A 21,358-nucleotide genomic window follows, 5' to 3' on the forward strand; every position below is an offset into this window, starting at 1 on the left:
TGAGTTACTAATAAGTTTCAGGGGGAAATTCCAATGCCTTGAAGTATACTTTGCTCTTAAGTAGACCCTGTATAAAACCTTAGTGATTTTTGCTTTTTGTTGTTGTTTGTCTTGTTATTTCTATTGCACATTATTTGTAATTTGATACCTTGTATAGGTTCAAAATGTAGTTGATTTTATTAACTCAGAGAGCAAATAGGATGGCTCATATTTAATAGGTGCATTTATTAACCAATGTATTTTAAAATGTATGATGAATCAATATCAAAGGCAAAAAAAAGTGCCTACTTATATTCTTTCTTTATGTGCTTTTCCAACAGAACTCTCAATCCCATTGATTTAAAACTGAGGAGGGTCATAGAACCAAGTACCAAGAATTCAGTTCTTCTACAGATGGGCATCAGTATTATCTCTTAGCCAGCAGAATGGAGACCATGCCCCTAAATTCCCAAAAGGAGCTGGCAGTGTATAAAGCTGGAGAAGATTGTCATGAAAATGGAGTTCTACAGAAGGGTGTCTCTGACTCTGGGGATAAGGCAGAGTCTGGCCACATCTCCAATGGATACTCAGGGGTTCCAAGCCCCAGTGCAGGAGATGATACTCAGCACTCCACACCGGCTGTCACCACTGCCCTAGTGGCTGATTTTCTTCAAGGGGAACGGGAACGGGAGACCTGGGGCAAGAAGGTGGATTTCCTCCTCTCAGTCATTGGCTATGCTGTGGACCTGGGCAACATCTGGCGCTTTCCCTACATATGTTATCAGAATGGAGGGGGTCAGTATCAAGGACCTTGAGGTCTGACTCCTGACTCCGGGGTGGTCTCTAGATTCTCTTGGGAGCCTAGGGGGATAAGTCTTGATCTGACACAGAATTGCCTGGATTTGCTACATCATTTAAAGACTCTACTCCATGCAACTGCAAAGGCAGTTGGTGTGGGGGGTTTAGAGAGGAATATGAGGGTTGAGGAGGTTTCAGGAAGGTGGCGGGGTGTGGCAGTGAAGCCCAGAACTCCTGCTTGGGAGGAGCAGAAGTTGCAATCACCTTATCTACAGCTAAGGAGAACTCACCTTTAGCCTGAGCTGCATAAAAGGTGCCGGGTCAAAGGTGAAATTTCCCCTACTATAAAGACAATCAAGCAAACCTTTTTGGGAAAATGCACCATGAAAACACAACAGGGTTTTTATTCTTGAGCGAAATTTACCCAGCATGATTCCAAGTTAGGTGGGATCTTTCTAATTGCACTGACTTTGTGTGTCTATTCAAAGGGAGGTTTGAACTTCATGGGAGGGAAAATTACCAGTGAAAATCACAGCTGGTGCACCTTTTGGGCTAAAACTCAGGCTACAAGTGAATAGTGCCCAACTATACATTCCTATACTCAGCCTTAGTCACAAGAGCTAGGAGACTCCAGCATCTCCAGTGAGCTATGCTTTCTCATTCTGTAACTAGCTACCTTTTTCAGCCATGACTACAAAGGTGGCTTGCAAGGGAGGATTCTGGCTTAGTGAAATTTTGGGAAATAGTCAGATATAAAATAATTAAGTGTCTAGAACCAGGGATAATACAGATGTCCAAAGATGCTAATTCATGACTCACAGATTGTCATAGGAGATCTGTTCCACATGTCTCAAATGCTGATCTATGCACTGGTTGCATTAGAATCACCAGGAGAGCTTGAAATTTTTTTTGTTTATAACTATACCTGGAGCTTCTGCTGTAGGAGGTCTGGGTGAGTTTTTTGTTTTATTTTTTGTTTTTTTTTTTAAATCTCAGCAGAGATTATAATGCCTGTTTGGGCTTAGGAACCTTAGCTCTCTTCGATCCTGTTATTTTATAGGAAAAGAAATGAGACACAGAGAATCCTTCAAGGATTTACAAGTGTCTGTCCTTATAACTCACAAGCCCAGTTTTCTTTCTGCTTACTCTCTGCCTTCTATAACCTTGCTTTCACTATGGCTCTCTGGCTACCACTAGTGACAAAGCTCTAAGATCAAGGGAGCACAGTGTGACGTCCTTCAGCACAGGATGGCCCTGTGACATTCAAGTATCAGATGGTTCTTGGTGTGATTCCTGGTGTCCTGAACAGGCAGATGTGGCAAGGACTGAAATTGTCTTTTATCTGCTTCAGGGGCATTCCTCCTCCCTTACACCATCATGGCCATTTTTGGAGGGATCCCACTCTTCTACATGGAGCTTGTGCTAGGCCAGTACCACCGAAATGGATGCATTTCAATATGGAGCAAACTCTGTCCAATTTTCAAAGGTAACTGAAAGGTTTGGGTAAGTAGGTCCTTCAAGGAAGTAGTGATTTACAATGAGTGGGATCTGGGGGGCCTTCCTCTGGATTCAGATAGGCCCTGGGCGGTAACTTGAATAATTAAGATTTTGACTGTTCAAATGGTATGAAATCGTTAAAGGGAAATAATAAATGGCAATTAGAAGTAAACTACAATAAATAAGAAGAAAACTGAAGAATCAACAAGCACATGTTGTCTAAAATGTAACCTTGCAAATACGTATACTTTATCACATTGCTACTCTCCCACTATCTTTTGGGAATGACATGAGTAGCAGCACCCACCTTTACTCCTCACCTGGGCTGTAGTGCCCTCTACTGCCCTGGTGTCCATCTCTCACTGCTGGTTTGCCCTTTAAACTTGGCCTTACTTTACCCTTTCTCTCCCAGGAATTGGTTATGCCATCTGCATCATCGCCTTTTATATTGCCTCCTACTACAATACCATCATGGCCTGGGCACTCTACTACCTCATCTCCTCCTTCACGGACCAGCTGCCCTGGACCAGCTGCAAGAACTCCTGGAACACTGGCAACTGTACCAACTACTTCTCTGAGGACAACATCACTTGGACACTCCACTCCACATCCCCTGCTGAAGAATTTTACACGTAAGTGCATATAAGTGAAGGGGTGGCCTGTTCGGGGCAGTCCACACCCCTGGGGTTTGACTTCTTAGGAGAGAAGCAGCAGAGAGTCTCTTGACAGATTTCTAAGCAATAAGCCATCAGAAATGGGGGGGGGTGTAAATGTGAGTGATGAGTGGCAGGGCCAGCTCCATGCTAGATTTGGAGTTGGGAGATTCTATCCCAAGACCTCTGACAATCTGGCTTTTCTGTGCTGGCCTCCTTTCTGATGTGCTATGCCAGTTTGCCCCAGGCCTACCACTACCCTCATATTCCAAAATTATTTCCTAGAGTCAAAATTACCCTTCTTTTGGGGCCTTTGTAACTAATTGTCATGGACACAAAGAATCCCAGTACTTCAATAGTCTGAAACTATTCAAGTGATTTGTGGTGTCAAGAGTCCACTATGTAAATGGGATCTACACTTTGGAAGAAGATGCTCTGAGTGGTAGTATTCTTTAATGCTAGAATTTCAGATCATGGCAGCTCAGAGAGAACTATTGCCAGGTAAAGAAGGGGCCCATTACCACATATAAATTCTTATGTATCCCAAAGCCACCTGAATGTGTTACTGGATCCTTTAGGATGGGCAGAGCCAATCTCAGCTCTTCCCAAGACTCAGTGACCACTTGGCCCTTAAGAATGCAGTGTCCCTGATTGAAAAAGATACCTGTACCCCCATGTTTATTGCTGCTTTATTTACAATTGGAAAAACATGGAAGCAGCCCAAATGCCCAAAAATAGATGACTGGATTAAAAAGATGTGGTACATATATACAATGGAATATTACTTAGCAACCAAAAAAAAAAAAAAAAAGAATGCAGTGCCCACTTTTCCCCTTGGCATCCTCTGAGAAGTATCATATACTGCATACTCAGATTACTATTCAGTCCATTTCATAGGCCTTTCTCTTTTACTCCAGGCGTCATGTCCTGCAAATCCACCGATCTAAAGGGCTTCAGGACCTGGGGGGCATTAGCTGGCAGCTTGCCCTCTGCATCATGCTGATCTTTACTATTATCTACTTCAGCATCTGGAAAGGTGTCAAAACATCTGGAAAGGTGAGGAGGACTGGCTGCTGATTGAGGCCTGCAAAGGACGGACCCCAGAGATCTCAAATTTAGAACCCAGCAAGCTAGACAGCCATGGACAGAGAAATATTTTCCCAAAGATATTCCATGTTGGCCAGTCTCTCTTTACAAAATCTGTTAGAAAATTCTAGAAATGGGACAGTCCCAAGAACCATTATAAGATTTTTCCCCAAAATTCTTTTAATTTACTGGTAGTATGACAATAATAATGACAATATTTTGTTGAAATACCATCATAGACCATGTTCAGTATTTTATATATCCAGCTACGCCATAGTCTCCTGCTAGAGACTATGCAGAGCAATAGTACTGGCAAGCAGTGAGTCAGATCCCTGTCTGATTCTACAAGTTCTAATCTTTCTACCATTACCATACTGCCCCCTAAAATTATGAGAATTAAAGAGGTAGACCTCCTTTCTTGAGGTCTTCAAGAATAAAAGATACAATATCCACAAAGCAGTAACCTCTTTCTACTCCCCTTCCTTATAGGTGGTATGGGTGACAGCCACCTTCCCTTACATCGTCCTGTCTATCTTGCTGGTGAGAGGTGCTACTCTGCCTGGAGCCTGGAGGGGTGTTCTCTTCTATTTGAAACCCAACTGGCAAAAACTTCTGGAGACAGGGGTAAGATAATGTGGAAAACATGTACATCTATTACCTTGTCACTGAAACTGGTCTTCCAAATAAAACAGCAGGGACAAATGAAATTTGACTTCAACGTCTAAGTCTACATTAATAACCAGAAGTATAAGCATGAAAAAAACAATTGAAGCTACTGGATTGGTTCATGCCAAAATGACAGGCAGAAAAATCACATTTGTTGCATTTGATAAATAAGAGTTTTTCATCTCTTCACATAGTCACATAAAGGCCTAGGGCACTGGCCTTGCTGTTACCCGTGTCAGCCCTCATCCTTTACCTCCCTTCCAGGTGTGGGTAGATGCTGCTGCTCAGATCTTCTTCTCTCTTGGTCCTGGTTTTGGAGTCCTGCTGGCTTTTGCTAGCTACAACAAATTCAATAACAATTGTTACCAGTGAGTATCTGGGGCCCCCTAAAGCAAGTCTCAAGTGGGGTGAAGTTAAATGAATGGCCTCTAATTTGATCAGCTCAGGTCATGGTAGACACAGACCCTGACCATTCACCCATACCCAGCCCAGCTAAGAATAGCCCAGTCACACCTGTAAGTCTCTAAATACAAAACCAAAAACCAAAAACCAAAAAAAAATTTCCAAAGCAGGTTTACAAAAATTGCAACATACATTAAATGTTTATATCTGACTTGTTAGTGTACATAATAAAATTAAAACGTGCTTATTTGCATATACACACACTGATTGAACTATTTAGACAACACAAAAATGTCATTATTTTTGTGGCAAAATCTTATTTCAGAAATTTTGATGATCACTTCTCAGCCTTTGGCTATGAAATCCCCTCCCAAAAAAGAAATTTGGATGAACTAAAATTGTACAAATTATGTTTTGCCAACTATGATATAAATATCACTCATCTTTAGAGTTAACTTTTGCTTTAATGTTTGCCACTGATGGCAATTTCTAGCAATCTAATTGTGCTATTCATAAGATTGTATTTTTTTTTTAAACTAAGTAATGTAGCCTTTCATTTGGGACTCCAACCAGAAGTTACAGGGTAAGGTCTTCTTTTAAAAGGTAATGTGGTATCTCTGTGGTGGTCTTGGAATACCATTTGCATATGTCAAAAGTTTAAACCTGTGGACTTCACAAGTGTGAGTCCAAGATGCCCTCCTGGCCCCCACTCCAACCCAGATCCTGCTTCAAAACTACTTTGTTTGAAATCGAGAGGTCTGTGATATGTTGCTTGGAAACACCACCATCTCTTTAAAACAATTCCTGACTACTGTTCTCATGATGCCATGCATGGTGGTTACTACAGCTTGTACTTCAAGCTTGATACAGTCAACCTAAGCTTCCAGGAGTAGTAGAAGGGGAGAGGACACCATGATAGGGCTGAAATCTCTCTGAGTTCAACCTGCTCACCCTTGCCACATTTAGAGATAGATGCTTCTTAGATTCTGACCTCAGAGATGTCTCAATCTCCCTGGGTTTTCTGCTCCAGAGATGCGCTGGTGACCAGTGTGGTGAACTGCATGACAAGCTTCGTTTCAGGATTTGTCATTTTCACGGTGCTTGGGTATATGGCTGAGATGAGGAATGAAGATGTGTCTGAGGTAGCTAAAGATGCAGGTAGGACCTCAGGTTCTCTTTAGATACCTTGTTCCCACTAAATTGCTTTGCTGTTCTTTGGTTCTTTATAAATGTCTAACTTCTGAATTAGTTCTAAGTATCTCTTTAAAAATTTCCAGTTTTGAAAGAAATGTATTGCCTTAGATATTTCAACCTATTCTAAACATTTAGGACTTGCTGTAGAGGAGGCAGTTTCCTTGGTACCCAGTACTATGGTCTTGGTATACTATGGGCTTAAAAATGTGACTTGGGTGATGGCTTTAAAATTAGTGAGTTTGGCCAAAAAAAAAAAAATAAATAAACACATGCCTTTTGCAGCAACATGGATGGAGATGGGAAAGATCATGCTTAGTAAAAAGCCAGAAGGAAAAGGAAAAATACCTTTTCACTTATAGCAGGAGTAGAAAGCACCAGGCAAGAAAATAATAATAGTAATGAACAACTATATACCAGAGACATTTTATGGGGGTGGAATTAGGAATGAAATAAAAAATGGGGGGTGGGGTGGGGGAGGGAAGTGCACTAGACTATGGTGATGGCACATGGGTGATCTGGTGATGGGAAGCCCCTGGGGATTACAACTGAGATGGAAAAGGCACAAAATGATGTAAAAATAAGCTATTATGTTATTTTTTAAAAATCTGAAAAAAAAAATTAGTGGGTTTGGGTCTTGTGCGGGTCCATAGTAAGGTAGAAAATAAAATGTAGGTGACACAGCCATTCTACTGTTCTTTGAGGTTTCATGGAAAAAGAGCAACAGATGTTAATAAAAGGATTTGTGTGTGGAGTCCTGGGGCCTTCTTGCTAACACACTTGTGTCTTTAGCCTGATACTGTCCTTTGACTACTGCTGCATTCCAAGCTAGTGTAACCCTAGCCAGGCCCTGAGAGGCTGAATTGTTGTTCCTCACATTATCAAAAGGCACTTCAAAGCAGTGGGAGTTTTTTCCCACCCAAAAAAATCTGATTCTTTGGAAATAAATTTAGTATTTCCTACTATTCTGGAGCTAAAGACAAAGGATTAAGTTCCATGAGACCTTAAAGTTATCAGTCCTGGAATAAAGCACTTGTATAGTGGATACTCTTATTCTTGTATGCAGTTTTGCTAAGTTTGTCTTGAGTTTGTTTCCATTCTCCACACTGGTTGAGGGTAAATACTGGATACTACATACTCACAGCCTCCCAAGATGTCTGGATGGCCGTGTAATATGGGGTGGAGGGTGAGGAGCCATTTACTACATATCAAAACCTGACTAACATGGAAAGTCTTGTTATGAGAATTGTAATTGATATGATTGAGTCTTCCTTTGAGAACTCTTTGTAAGACAGGGTTCAGTGACCACCAACTCATTTCCTATTCTATCGTAGGCCCCAGCCTCCTATTCATCACATATGCAGAAGCCATAGCCAACATGCCAGCATCCACATTCTTTGCCATCATCTTCTTCCTGATGTTAATCACACTCGGCTTGGACAGTACAGTGAGTGAACGGGGAAGAAAAGCCAGCTGGGGAAAAAGAGGAAGAGGAAAGGGAGGAAGGGGAAGTAGAGGAAAAAAATGAGGAGGGAAAACTAAAACTGTGCCCTCCCATCCTGGCTATCCAGATGGTGTTGGCTGCTTCTCGTGCTCCCCCAGCCTCCGTAGTTTACTGCTCAATGAAGGTACTCACCACCCTTAGTGCTTAGAGAGTCATTACCAGGATAATGAAGTTAAGTGCCTGATATAGGCCAGGAGGTCAGCATACGTTAAATTTCACTATTGTGCACCACCCTTTGATCAGATGGCAGCACCTAAAAGCCAGGGCAAGGTAACCCTGGTGTCTCAGAGCCCTGCTTTCCAGCAATCAGCTCATAACCTTGTGCTTGTTAGTATGGAATGAATCTCAGCTTTGAGCAGGCCTTTGTGATACAATCAAAGTCTCCCCAAGAGATTTTGTATAATATAAAGAAGTCCTGTCCATATGCCATATTTTCTTACTGGGATGTATTAGTGAGGGATTTTCACTGACAGTGTAAAAGAGGGAAATATATTTCCTGTGAGGACTGATGAATATGAGCAAGTGATCACAATAATCTTACTTGGTCACTTGGTAGTCTTCTTTCTCCTGCTTCACTGTCCTAGATGGTAACAGATTTGTCCCAAAGGCTCCAACATGACTGTCTCTCTCAGTTTGCAGGACTGGAGGGTGTCATCACAGCTGTGCTGGATGAATTTCCACATGTTTGGTCCAAGCGCCGAGAATGGCTTGTGCTTGGTGTAGTCATCGCCTGCTTCTGTGGATCCCTGATCACTCTGACTTTTGTGAGTAACAACCCAGAGCTCTGAGACAGTCTCCTTCAAGGTATCTCCCCTACAGAAGAACATGACAATAAAAGAAGTTATTCCTTTCCATCATACATTGTGCCCTGGGTTTGAGGATAAAGGAAAAGGGATTGTCAGGTTATCACTGCTGTTAAAAAGTTCTGTCATCAAGGATAAAAAATGTTTCTGTTAGCTTCTGTTGATATATGAAGTCTGTGGGCATGTTATAGTAGATCCAACTAGATTTCAGACTTGGCAGAATATCTGAGAAAAACTAATTGCTTTCATGGGAATATTGTTGTCTTGATGTGCAGAACACCTGAATACTGGCACTTCATGTTTGTAATGTCACTTTGTGTCCTCCAGAGAACTTACAATGGTGAAGAAGTCAGACTCTCAGTTTTGTTTTTGTTGTTTTGTTTTGTACTGAGGCAAATATTGTAAAATGTGCAGCAGGTGGTATCCATAGGCATCCTGGGCTTGTCTGCTCCACTCAAGGTAGATTTTGCACACATGCATCTTCAAGCCATTGCCCAGTAAGTCTGTCAGGACAGAAGCATAAACCACAAGCAACATGCTCAATTCATCTAAAATTGTGACTCTTCCAGATTCAGCTTTTAGGGACCAGGATTCTGGGTAAAACATACAGTAGGTGTTAGATAAGTTGAGGAAAGCTGAAAATAAATCTAGAAGTTCTTTAGAGTTTGTTTCTTAGAGTTTAGTGGGGGAAACAAAACAGTGTGTTTTATGAAGCAAGAGGAGGCATCTGATGGGATAAGGCCATCAGACAGGCTCTGGGATACTTACATTAAGTGTAAGGTGAGAATTTTCCAGAACCATCCTAAGTGGCTAAAAAAAAAAAAAAAAAAAAAGCAGCAGCAACAGCAGTTTCTTAGGCCTCTAAAGTAAGGAGCAGGTAGTGCCTCAGAGAACTCTGTTAACCAGGTTCATGATCTCCTTTCCAGGGAGGGGCCTACGTGGTGAAGCTACTGGAGGAATATGCCACAGGGCCTGCTGTGCTCACTGTTGCACTCATAGAAGCAGTTGCTGTGTACTGGTTCTATGGTAAGATGCCTCATTCTGTTAGTCAAAATTCTTTTTACACCAACCTATAGTCACCAGATCAGAAAGACTGATTGCATCAAAGAAAGACAGGGTAGTGGGCAAGATATCACCGCCTGGTGGAGCTGTAAAATAATCTCAATTGAATGCTTTCTTCAGAACAGGTTATCATTTCTTCTACACTCCATGTAATAGATTGACTGTGCTCTTGGAAGGGTTTTTTTTCTGAGTTTAAATGTTTACCTAATGGCAACAGGCTTAAGTGGTCACAGAGCTTATCCACAGTGGATGCATAAGATTGGCTCTAAGAATTGGTGGGAAAACAAAGAATTAGTGTACAGTGAATGTATTACAACATATACAATATACTACTTAAAAGGCGTGGCTCCCAAATGTAAATTTCACAAGTTAAATGCTCCCTCCAGTGCCTCGGGAGTGAGTTTAGGAGCTTATTTTCTAGAGTAATGTTCCTATTTGGATTATCTGTCCTGGTAAAATCTCCAGTCTACCTCCTCTGATTTTGGGATGGAATCTGATAAGAATGAAACCATCTGGAGTATAGACTGAGCTGACCTGTGCCCACTGGCAGGTGTCCCATAGCTCTTGGGCAGGGATAGGGAAGATACAACCAATTGAAGAAGACCAGGATTCAAATATATCTCCCACCATCTTTAAGTCAAGAATTGTTAGCTTCATTCTGAAAATGTATTTTTCTAACTTCTATGAAGATAATATAGTTTGTCATTACAGATATGAAGAAGGGGGAACCATATGATGAGTTACAAATGGGCCTGTTTTGTTTTGCTTAGGAGCCTGGTTTTGTGGGTTTTTTAAATTTTTGAAAAGATTTATTACTTATGCATACACGAATTGGGTACAGGCCAGAGGTTTCGGGGGTGAGAGGATTCACCAGAGACAGAGCATGGAGCAGAACAGGCAGATCTACTGAAATACACTGCTGAAGGAGCAGCGGGTGGGTCAGGAGAGATATGTTGTGCCATGTGGGTCAGATGACCCTGGTTGGGGATCATCTTGTGCTTTTAACCCACTGTACCACCAGGGAGGGCCTGTTTGATTTTTAAGGAGGTCCTCTCTACCTACTCAAGAACTCAGAGGACAAAGTTCAAAATTTGCGAATTTCCCTGGGATATTACAGGGAGCTCTTGAAAACACACACCGAATACCACCCTTCCTTCACATTCCCTATTTCTCAATTACTTTTCTAGGAGTTTGTTCCTTTTTTATTTTTTTTTAAAGATTTATTTATTTATACATACAGAACTGAGGTACAGGCCAGACGTGTGGTGGCGATGAGAGGATTCACCAGAGTAGGGAGCAGAACAGGCAGGTTGATGGAATACACTACTGAGGGGAACAGGGGATAGGACAAGAGAGGTCTGATGCTCCACATGGGTCACCCCCCTGGCCAAGGATTGAATCTGTGCTGAAGCAGCTGTGGGTAGCTTCACAGTGCTGCACTTTAACCCACTGCGCTATCAGGGAGGGCTCTAGAAGCTTGTTCTTAATCTGACATGAGCAGGCAAAATTTTCTCTTGAAAGTTTCCAATACATGGCCAGTGTCAGTCTCTGTCTAGTGGATTTTCCATACTTAGATAAAATTCAACTTTCTTTCCTACAGTAACAATAAAATTAAATATATACTGATCTTACAAAGGCAGTGTGGGCACCAACAAGGAGCACTAGGTTTCTTCTCAAATGTCCACCAACCCTCCCACTCTATATAAAGAGTATTGCTTGCTATAAAATGCAGTTTTGTGAAAAGTATCCCAGTTTGAGAAAAATATGGTGCCCCCGAGCCCAAATTCCAGAGCTTCTATCTCTCTGAGAATTAATGAATAGAAAGACAGGCCTTGCCCCTCAATTTCTTTCTCTTTTTGGATGATTTTAGGCATCACTCAGTTCTGCAGTGATGTAAAGGAAATGCTTGGCTTCAGCCCTGGATGGTTTTGGAGGATCTGCTGGGTAGCCATCAGCCCTCTGTTTCTCCTGGTGAGTTATCATTTCACTTCCTCTCACTCTAATATTGACCCTTAAACACTAATAAAAATAAATTTTGTTAGGTATAATGTGTTTGTGTGTGACATACATACATACTTAGCCCACATTCAATTGTGGTTTATTAGAAGCATCTGGCCTATTCAGGGCATCTCTGCTTTGGCATACAACTATGCTCCCCCCCTCTTTCAAAACAACATTGTCTGTATTGTTTTGACTTTCTTTGAGAAAGTAATTTCTTGACACAACTTAGCAGATCGACATGTTTTCTTTCTTGACTCTGAAGTGCTGCATGTGTCTCTATCCCAGAATTCCCCCTTGACTTCCTTTCCCCTCAGCCCCAGAAATTTCCAAAACCAAAGCCAACTCTTGCCCTATGCAGCTAATATTCTCAGGGCTTAGTGCTCCAAGCTCCATCATTTCCTTAGATCTTGGTTTGGCAGTTCTTAATTATCTTATCAGCTCACTGGTGTTTTTAGTTAAAAACATATATATTTTTAAATCCAGAATATTTAGTTGTTTTCAGTAGGAAAGTTGGTCTGAATTACCTAGTCTGTCATTACTAGAAGCAGAAGTCCTGACATAAATAGGTTATTAATTTATGTTATTACCAGTGCTGCTAGATAATCTACTTAAATCTTCTCATTGTTCTTCAAAGGAAGAAGAGACATTGGATTAGTTCCTTGAGGGCAGAAGTCATTTTTGTTTGTTTACTTTAGTTATCCTGGCACTGAGGGAATGATGTCCAGGGCTGACACTTGGGTAAAGCAGGTGAGGTACTTACCACAGGTATACAATTTAAGAGGGCACCAAGAAACTCACTGGTCTAAAATTATTTTAATATTTTAAAATGTGTTACTTTTAATGTATTTACTAATTTTTAAATACAAAAATCAATGCATAAAATCCCCTATCAACCAATTATCAACTTTTTAAATAAACAGGATCTGACCCTGGACTTACCTGCTTTATCTCAGTCTTCTCACCCTAATCTGGGCCTGTCAGACCTTTTTTTAAATATAGCACTAAATAAAGTATTATTTATCTTGATTATTGACATATTGGCATTCCTTTAACTACTGTGCCCCTTAAATGAGTGCCTCACATGCTTTAGCCCAGTCTGGGGTCAGGAGTTTTGTATTTTTGTTTCTGTGAACTTCTAGCTGACTAGGTCAATTCTTGGTATACAGCAGATGAATTATGATATCCTACAAAACTCCTGTACAGATTTGGTGGGTTCAGGCACATTATTTGTAATTCCTATGATATTTGCTTTACTCATTTCCTCAAAAGGCAAATGCCCCAGTGCTCTATTAAGAAAGGACAAATTTGTCTTTCTCTTCTGGGATTATTTAATATATCCCCTACTCTGGGCTTCTTAATTAAGTCTGCTTTAGGTAAATGAATAGTTTACTAAAAATAAAATTTTACTAAAGTCAACTTAGAAAAAGAGGAAAATACTGCATATGAGCAAGAAGAAGCTGGGGCATGTGAATTAACATTTACTGGTCACAATAGGAGTTTGAGGCCATCCTGGGCTATGTTGGATTTCCCACACCTGATATAAAAATGAGATGAATTACAATCAGGATAGCTCCTAACCAGACCCTTCCTTTCTTTTATCCAAAACTACTTTAGTAGGGAAGTCTGGGTGTGAGGGGAGTAAGTTCAGAGAAAGATTTTTGATTGACCCAGCTCCTATTTTAAAAGATTCCTCCTGGACTTAGGATAACACTATTCAGAAAATGGATGTGTGCTTAACAATTTCCATTTTATTACCTGCAGACAAACAAAAAAATAGATATAAATAGATGTTTAACCGCATAAATAATTTACATTACTGTCTTCTTTATGACTATGAAATAATAAAATTAAACCAAGAGCAATAATGATTAAGGCACAGTGGTTACTAGGCAAAAGCTGGTATTTATGCTCTCTCTGGAAACCAAACTTAAATAAGAAAATTCATAAACTGAATGTTGGGAGCACACCATGAATTTTTTTGATCAAAATTTTCATGTAAAAGGTATATTGTGCTGCTATTTTTCCTGCTATTTCTCTCACTGGGAAGGTCTGCTGGCAATCAGTAATTCATTGTTGGGAGGCCTCAAGGTAGAATTGTCCGTGTTGATTCCCCAACCTAAGGAACTTAATGCAGAAAGCAGAAAATTCAAAAAAAGGGGAGTGAAGAAATATGTATCCAGAGGTATCCAGGGGTCTGAGTCCTCTCCAGACCTCTTATTATCTATCCTGCCCAGAGTGTCTTCCATCTGACCAAAACCAATCATTGCCAAAGAAATGCAGGAGGAAATAAAGCAGAAAGAAAGAAGTATGAATCCTTAGGACTAGGAAAGACCATGGAGAGGTCATCTCATTTATTTCTTCTACGGGACCAAACCACTCCTAATGAATGTCTATCTCTTCTCTTTTGTCCTGAAGGGGACACTATAACTTCCCTAAATAATGTTCTGAGGCCTTGGCATCCACCGTAGGGGGTAGAGATAAGGGTAGGTAGGAAAATCAAGATACATACATGGTGGTTTCATTGTTCCAACTCAGATACAGAAGACACTATGTGTCTGAGTTCAATTTGGGATATGGTATTAAATATCTACTCAAATATTAAGATTTTTAATGTTTCTTGAAATTTCTGTTTTAGTTCATCATTTGCAGTTTTTTGATGAGCCCACCACAGCTACGACTTTTCCAATATAATTATCCTCACTGGAGTATTGTCCTGGGTTACTGTATAGGAACCTCGTCTTTCATCTGCATCCCCACATACATAACTTACCGACTGATCATAACTCCAGGGACATTTAAGGAGGTATGTGCTAGCATGGAGGTATGTTTTCAGGCTGGTACTGGGAAAGAAGTTTCCCTTGTTATGCTCTATTCAAAAAGGATCAAGACGACCATATAAAATTCACCAAGAGGCTTTCAACCTTACATATTTACATATTTATACTATGGTGTAGTCCTACAATGGCTGCCACTGTCATCTTTACGCATTTCACATAGGCCTCAAATACAGTGTTGAAAACCGAAGCTGGATATTTGATGCACCATAGCACATAGTTTGGGGTGTGTATAGTATTCTAAATTGATCTGATAATTAGCCTCCTGTGTGCCACTGGGCAGGGACATCAGATCTGTATGTCTGGAGCAATACCCAAATTTTGATTTAAGTGGAGATTATGGTAGAAAATATCCATCATCATTTTTCTAACAACAGTGTGACAAATGCTATTTTGAAAAATAAAAAAGGATGTAATTATGTCATGGTTTTAGCTTAAGCCAATTTTTTTTGTCATTGTGGCAAGATTCATTTCAGTAATGAATAATGTGCTATGTTTTAGTAACAGAAATTTATAATTTGTAAGATTGCATACTTTTCAAAACATCTTCATATAGATCATCTCATTTTATTATCAATCAGTAGATGAACAGAAGTTATTAGCAAAGATACTAAAGGTTGAAATATCCTGCTCAAAACTTCCTTCCATCAGTGACTTACACAAGGATACATAGCACAGGGAGGCTCAGAATCCAGATCTTCTGATTCAGTCACTTAATATACAATCTCAGAGTTCTGGTTAAATGATCTTTTCAGGTTTAGGGGCACCTTTTCTTTTGCCCTCTGGGTGTAATAGCTTGTAATGTAGAACCTGGCACTAGAGATAGGAAAAGATGACTTGCCATTTTTTAATCTGGTGCTGTCAAAGTGAGCGGTTTAGTACTAGTTTAGGCCACCATGATTCCCATAATATAATTCAGATTACCAGGGTGTAAAATGCCTGAGTTTTCACTTGTCTAGTTGATCTCTTGCCACAGTAAGGTTACTGTGTAAAATTAGCTTGAAGAGATCACTTACCAAGTCTGTAGTTGGGTGCTTTGATAGGGGACAATCCTGAAGATAGAATGGTATTTGGGGAAACTAAAAGGAACTTTAATCTATAGTGACCCGAGAGCTGGGGTGGACTACTCAATGGGCTCTTACAAGCAAAACTAAAATATGAAACCAATGTCCCTAAAATATTTCACAATAAATACAAGAGAACTTAAGGCAATTATACATTAGCTCCTAGAACAACTGAGTACCATTCTTAAATGAGCAGAACTCTGTAAGGAGCTACTAACTTCCTATACCCAAATCAGTCTTATCACAACTTATGCCTCCCAAAGGGCTTTGGACACCATTGCTGAGACCAAGAAACACTGAATGTGTTCCTTCAGGTTGTCCTTTAAGGCAACTGTGATGGTTTACCGGCTCTATTGATTCAAGTTCAGAAGTCAAGGCCAAGAACTGGGAGTTAGGTTAATAAATGTCAAGTTTTTTGTGACTGAATGTAACTTAAGTCATGGTCACCTTTCTTGCGAGTTCCTCTTGTTGGCCACAAGGGAATGCCACCCAAAGGTATGTAAATAATAGAGCTCAAATTCATTAGTAGTAGGCGGCTGATTATAGGGCCATCTTTGCCATAAGTCACAAGATGGGATTATCAGGAAACAGTATGATATAGACAGTCAAGAACTAGAAGGGATAAGACCTATTCAACTATGGCCAAGTCACTCACCTTCTCTAGGCCTTAGTTTACTCATCTTTAAAATGCGTGCACTGACTGCATTAACATCTTCCAAAGTGTGCTTTAAGGAATGGCAGTTCCCGGTTCCAGTAACATCAGAATGTGATTGCTGGTAGACAAGGTTATGTGGTCAAATAATTTTGGAGTTTAGTATTAAGGCCAGATAAGATTTCTTTACTATAGTACTTCTAAAAAATCTTTCACATGCTCATGTATGTTCTTTAATTTGAGTGGCTTTACAAAGCATGCTGTATTTTTTGCCAAGCATCCAAAGGAACAATTCTTTTTGAATACCAGACCTGATGATCTGTAAGATTCTATCTACAAGGGATAAAGGTATGAAATGTTGGTATGATTTTTTAAAAAAGGACTAAAAGAAAGGTAAATTTCTTAATTCTTTTGGGCTCTAGCCATATACAAGGCTGGCCCTTGTAGAGTAAGCCACCACTTGCTCACCTGTAATTTGGAGAACATCATATACACCTGCAGCCTAGAACTCTTAACTGCAGGATTCCATAGTAACCTGCACGAAAATACTGGAAAGATGATCTCCAATAAGGAAGCATCAACAGTGATCTATTTCCTGGATTACTAAGTTTACAGAAGGCCTAGGTCTGGCTAATTTTGAGGGTAATACTGATTCAACAACTGGAATGCTACCAAATGGAATGTTGGAAATGAAGGTGAATGCTGTAGCTAAGAGAACTGCAGAACAGGTAAGTGTGCAGTTTAGGGCACAAAATTCATCATTGTACTTTACAGTGCTATTCATTTCAGGCCTTGCCTACACCAAACACTTTCAGTGCTCTTTTTTCTCTCTGCATACCTTAGAGTGTCACTGAAGCCAAGTTTGAGTGACCTCTGTCCAGTTTCCAATTAGCAAGACATAATTTTGTTTAATCAACTATAGATTACACATTATCTATGGAAATGATAATTTACAAAATTTTGTTTTCTATGACTTGACATGCCTAGATAGCGGATGGTCACTGTAGACCAAAGACTGAATAGGACTATATACTTTTTCAACCAAAAATAAAAAGAACAAGTAGCAGAGCTTCACCTAAAATCAATAAATAGGTGCTTTCAGATCCAATTTTGCTTACTTAACCATACATAGACTTTTCACCATATTTTTCTAAGCAACTTCATAAAGATTTTCCTAAGGCTCTGCAGGGCTGTTATTTTTTTCCTTCTCCACATCACTTAGCTGTTTCATGTCAGCTAAGTTTTACAAGGTGGGCTATTTCATACTCAAGTCCAAGCATACTTCAGTTGGTCTTAAATTTTCTGTGTACCTCAGTGTTTTCTAAAGAAAAAAAATCTCACCCTTTTTCCTATGAGGAAACATTAAGATTGCTTCAGCACTGATGATTTAAACAGTCAAATCTTTCTAAATTAAATTATGTGATAATTCATATCCTTGTTTGAACTAGCTAGCACTTTATAGGGAGACTCATTAAATCACTAACATACCATTACAGTGGCTCATGGCACTCAACTCCATCACTTGCTCTGTTCCGTAAGTCCTGTGTGGCTGCATTAAGCCTACTCTGTCCAGAAAAATGGATGCATTTTCTCAGGTCATAAAAGGCATGTGATAGGCCAGTGGAGGTTCTACTGAAGTCTTATCATTTTTCCCATTAGTATTATGACTTTGTATTTAGTTTACAGATGTTTATAGTTCCTGAATATAACATTTTTATCCATATCTCAGAATAGAGAACATTCTAAAGCAAACTCAATGAAATTATTCCAATTTACTAATACCATTAAAATGCTACTTAAACTTTGCTTTAATGTTGCTGAAATATTTTGCAATGTTAAATTACAAGAATATTTATAACACCTTATTTTTCCCCCAACAGCGAATTATAAAAAGTATTACTCCAGAAACACCAACAGAAATACCCTGTGGGGACATCCGCTTGAGTGCTGTGTAAAATTCTTCGATGGGAGGAAAACGTCTACCCAAGATACTCTTCCTCCAGTTCCAACAAAGTCATTCCTCACCTTTTCTCCTCTAAATGAATGAGTTTCCAGCTAAGCTTGAAAATGGAAGGGCCTTCTTCAGAGATACAGTCCCAAAAGACTATGGGTCTCAGACTCTTACGGCCTCTAGCCACTTTCTGTGAAGTCTGTTGGCAATATTACCATGTTAGACTCTGATATAACTGAACTAGCCAATTTTGGATGCATGAGGGTGTGTACGGAGGTGTGAAAAACTACCATATAATCAGTTAGTATTAGGTTTAGAATCATGTCTGTGAGTCTCCTGTATGATTTCTTGTTACTATTGTTATCTGATGTTTCTAAAGGTTTTATTGTTCATGAATGCATAAATCATGTAGGGGAAAACAGGGATGCTTCTTGCTAGCCATATATTTTCTGAATAGCATAGAATTCTATAGCTGGAATCTACTAGAACCCTCTACCCTCTGTGCTACTATGGAATCAGGAACGATGTAAGAAACTAAATGGAAAAATGACATGTACATGTAATCACGTGTCTCTGTATATTGGTATTTCAGTGTATCCTTAAATCTATGTCAGTATTTTGGGTCCAGTGCAAACTATATGAATTTCCTTTAATTCCACCTACTCAAATGTGTATGCATGTTATTATTTAAAGGGTCTAACTGCCATCTTCTCCTTATCCAGAGACACTACTTTGTCATGGGCCTGTCTTTAGCATTTGCTACAGTTCATTGCCATCTTCTGATCATTCTGATGTCACACAAGCAAATCTGGTCTACTTTAGAAATTGACAAAAGCCTGTTTGGTGTTCAGTTCACTATGTGGTTTAAGCTCTGGCTACTTCAAATGATTAACTGTTCAAGTTACTTTACTGAAAAGAGGATAAATCTTGCTTACACTGTGTAAGCATCCTGATCTCAACCAAGGTCATTCTCAATCTAAAAGTTAATTGGACACTCTGGGTTATCCTTCAAAAGCCTAAATTTTTAAAATCTCTCCTTTCACCTTTCCTAGTAGTCATGACTGTGAGCCCTGTGGATAATTTTCGAGAATGAGTATATGCAAGGTTGACTGCAAAAGGGTCGATTAAGTGAGTGACCCTTTCATTTGCCATTGTCCTTAGTACAGATCAAGGAAATTTGGCATTTAGTACCTCATGACTCTGATGCATTGGTAGAAAAGCAAATTTAGCTTTTAGTGTAATGTTTCCTTACCAAATCTTAAAGGAAATAAAACTCAGTTAATGGTATCCGTCAGTCCTTTAAAAATAAGTCAAATTTAATTCTAATGATCTTAAAAAAGACCCATATAACAGAGACCTGCTTTTATCAAATTATGGCTTTTTTTTTCTGGCTTCCTTTTCCCAGTAATTTCTTCTGCCCAACCATCTTCCTGTATTCCCCATATATCCTTCCATGAGTCTTTGCTTTTCCCAGCAAAATATTTTCCTTGCAGATGTTAGCTAGTGAGAAGTGAGCGAACTGAAAAGTAACTCTTCACTGACCTACCTTTATTATCTTCACTTGCATTCCTTCCTTGTATCGTATTTCCACTTCTCTACACTTTCTAGCATGCTGAAAGGAGAAAGGTTATAAAAGTAAAAGCATATTCAGCAGTATCTTCAAATTTTAAGAATTTGCTTTCTAAAGATACTCAGATATGCTTTCTCCACATTCACACACACACAGGCATCCAAATGTGCTTTTTTAAAAAGCACAACTGTTTTTCCAAGCCAGGTGTTAAGGGAATCACATAGGTACTTTGAACTTTACAATCTTCACCATACTCAGAAATCTCTGTGCTGCAGTTTGCATACATGTGACTCCTAGATATTAATTCTATTGTGGACATTTTAAAGGGAAACTTAAGAGTAGGAACATGGACTTTAAAAGAATCTTTAAAGACATTTTACATCAAGTGAGCATTTACATAAAAGTAAAAAGAAAAAAAGGAACTGAATTGTTGAATTATTTTAGTCTGACTTTTGTGTAGTTTTATCAGACAGAAATACCCAATAGGAAAGACACAAGACAGACAATGAAAACAATTCACTTATTGGAAGTTTTCCATATATAAATGCAATGAAGTTCAAATAACTGCTCTCCTTTGTTAACATTTACGAACCACTTAAAACTTAACTCCATTTTGTCGTGTGAGAAACCAAAAATTTGTCATTTCAGTTGTGTTCTAACCATCCATCTGTAGATGGATGTAACGATCCTGACAAACCCAAAGTCAAAGTAATAGCCCCCAAATCAAATAATGAAACCTCAAAATAAGTAAAAAGATATCCTTTAAGATGTCACTTCCTTGCCATTCTTTTACGAAACAATGTAGTACCACCAATCTTTAAATCAGTATTTTTGATAAATAGGACATCTGATATATTTTATCTGCTACATATTGATGTTTACTGTTAAAGCAAAGCTTAACACCATGGAGTGCAATTGTTTAACTGGGTTATTGTTACATATATCTTAGACAGTGATTGGCTACTTAGAGATACAATCCAAGTCTAGATTCTTTATTTAGCATGCCTTTCTACTCAAATTAACACTTGGAGTTTAAAATCTCAGAACTTTTCAGAATGATTCAACAGCAGTAATCAGAGCTTTTTTTTTTTTTTTCACCCTCCCATTTTTCTTTTTGGTCAGGGTGGGAAAGAGGTTGTTTTTCAGACTCCATATTACACCCTGAAAACCTCCATATTACACCCTGAAAATTTTGCTTTTAAGCAAAATTGTCATAATCACAAGTTTAAATTTTAAAGACACTATGGAGCTTATACATTTAAATACAAGGAGTTACACAAAAGACTAGGAAGTGAACTTAGAAAATGCTTGCTTGAGAAACATGCTAGCTTGAGAAACATGCTAGAGAAAGAAATTTTTAAGTCCAAATATGTAAAAAGATACATTAAGACAGGAAATATCCCTTATATTGCAGAAAGCCTTTCTTGTCCACTTCAAACATTCTGGTTTTTTCTTTCACTATAAGTATTTATTAAAATTTGTCATGTTTACATAGAATAATATTTCAAAGAGCTAAATCTATAGTACCATCCTCTTCACTCATTTGTTTAACTGTCTAAATTTTAATGGTAGAACAATATTTGAAGTTCAGATGACTACCTTAGAGGCAAAAAAGACAAACCTGGTCACCAAATTAATTTCTTAA

At 39.1% G+C, this 21,358-nt stretch overlaps 1 protein-coding gene across 1 annotated transcript; it reads left to right on the forward strand.

Annotated features, from left to right (window-relative positions):
• Positions 1 to 323: 323 nt before the first annotated feature.
• Positions 324 to 18,333, forward strand: SLC6A4 (solute carrier family 6 (neurotransmitter transporter), member 4). The gene is made up of 13 exons (XM_004684821.2): positions 324 to 774; positions 2,129 to 2,263; positions 2,687 to 2,906; positions 3,845 to 3,983; positions 4,503 to 4,637; positions 4,944 to 5,047; positions 6,112 to 6,239; positions 7,607 to 7,719; positions 8,409 to 8,540; positions 9,506 to 9,605; positions 11,512 to 11,612; positions 14,278 to 14,445; positions 18,073 to 18,333. Exons 1-13 carry the CDS (start codon positions 426 to 428, stop codon positions 18,145 to 18,147), a joined length of 1,899 nt encoding a protein of 632 aa, XP_004684878.1. The 5' UTR covers positions 324 to 425; the 3' UTR covers positions 18,148 to 18,333.
• The last annotated feature ends 3,025 nt before the right edge of the window (positions 18,334 to 21,358 follow it).

The sequence above is a fragment of the Condylura cristata genome, unplaced genomic scaffold (genome assembly GCF_000260355.1).
Source record: "Condylura cristata isolate star-nosed mole 26May11 unplaced genomic scaffold, ConCri1.0 scaffold00017, whole genome shotgun sequence".
In the NCBI taxonomy this organism is placed as follows: Eukaryota; Metazoa; Chordata; class Mammalia; order Eulipotyphla; family Talpidae; genus Condylura; species Condylura cristata.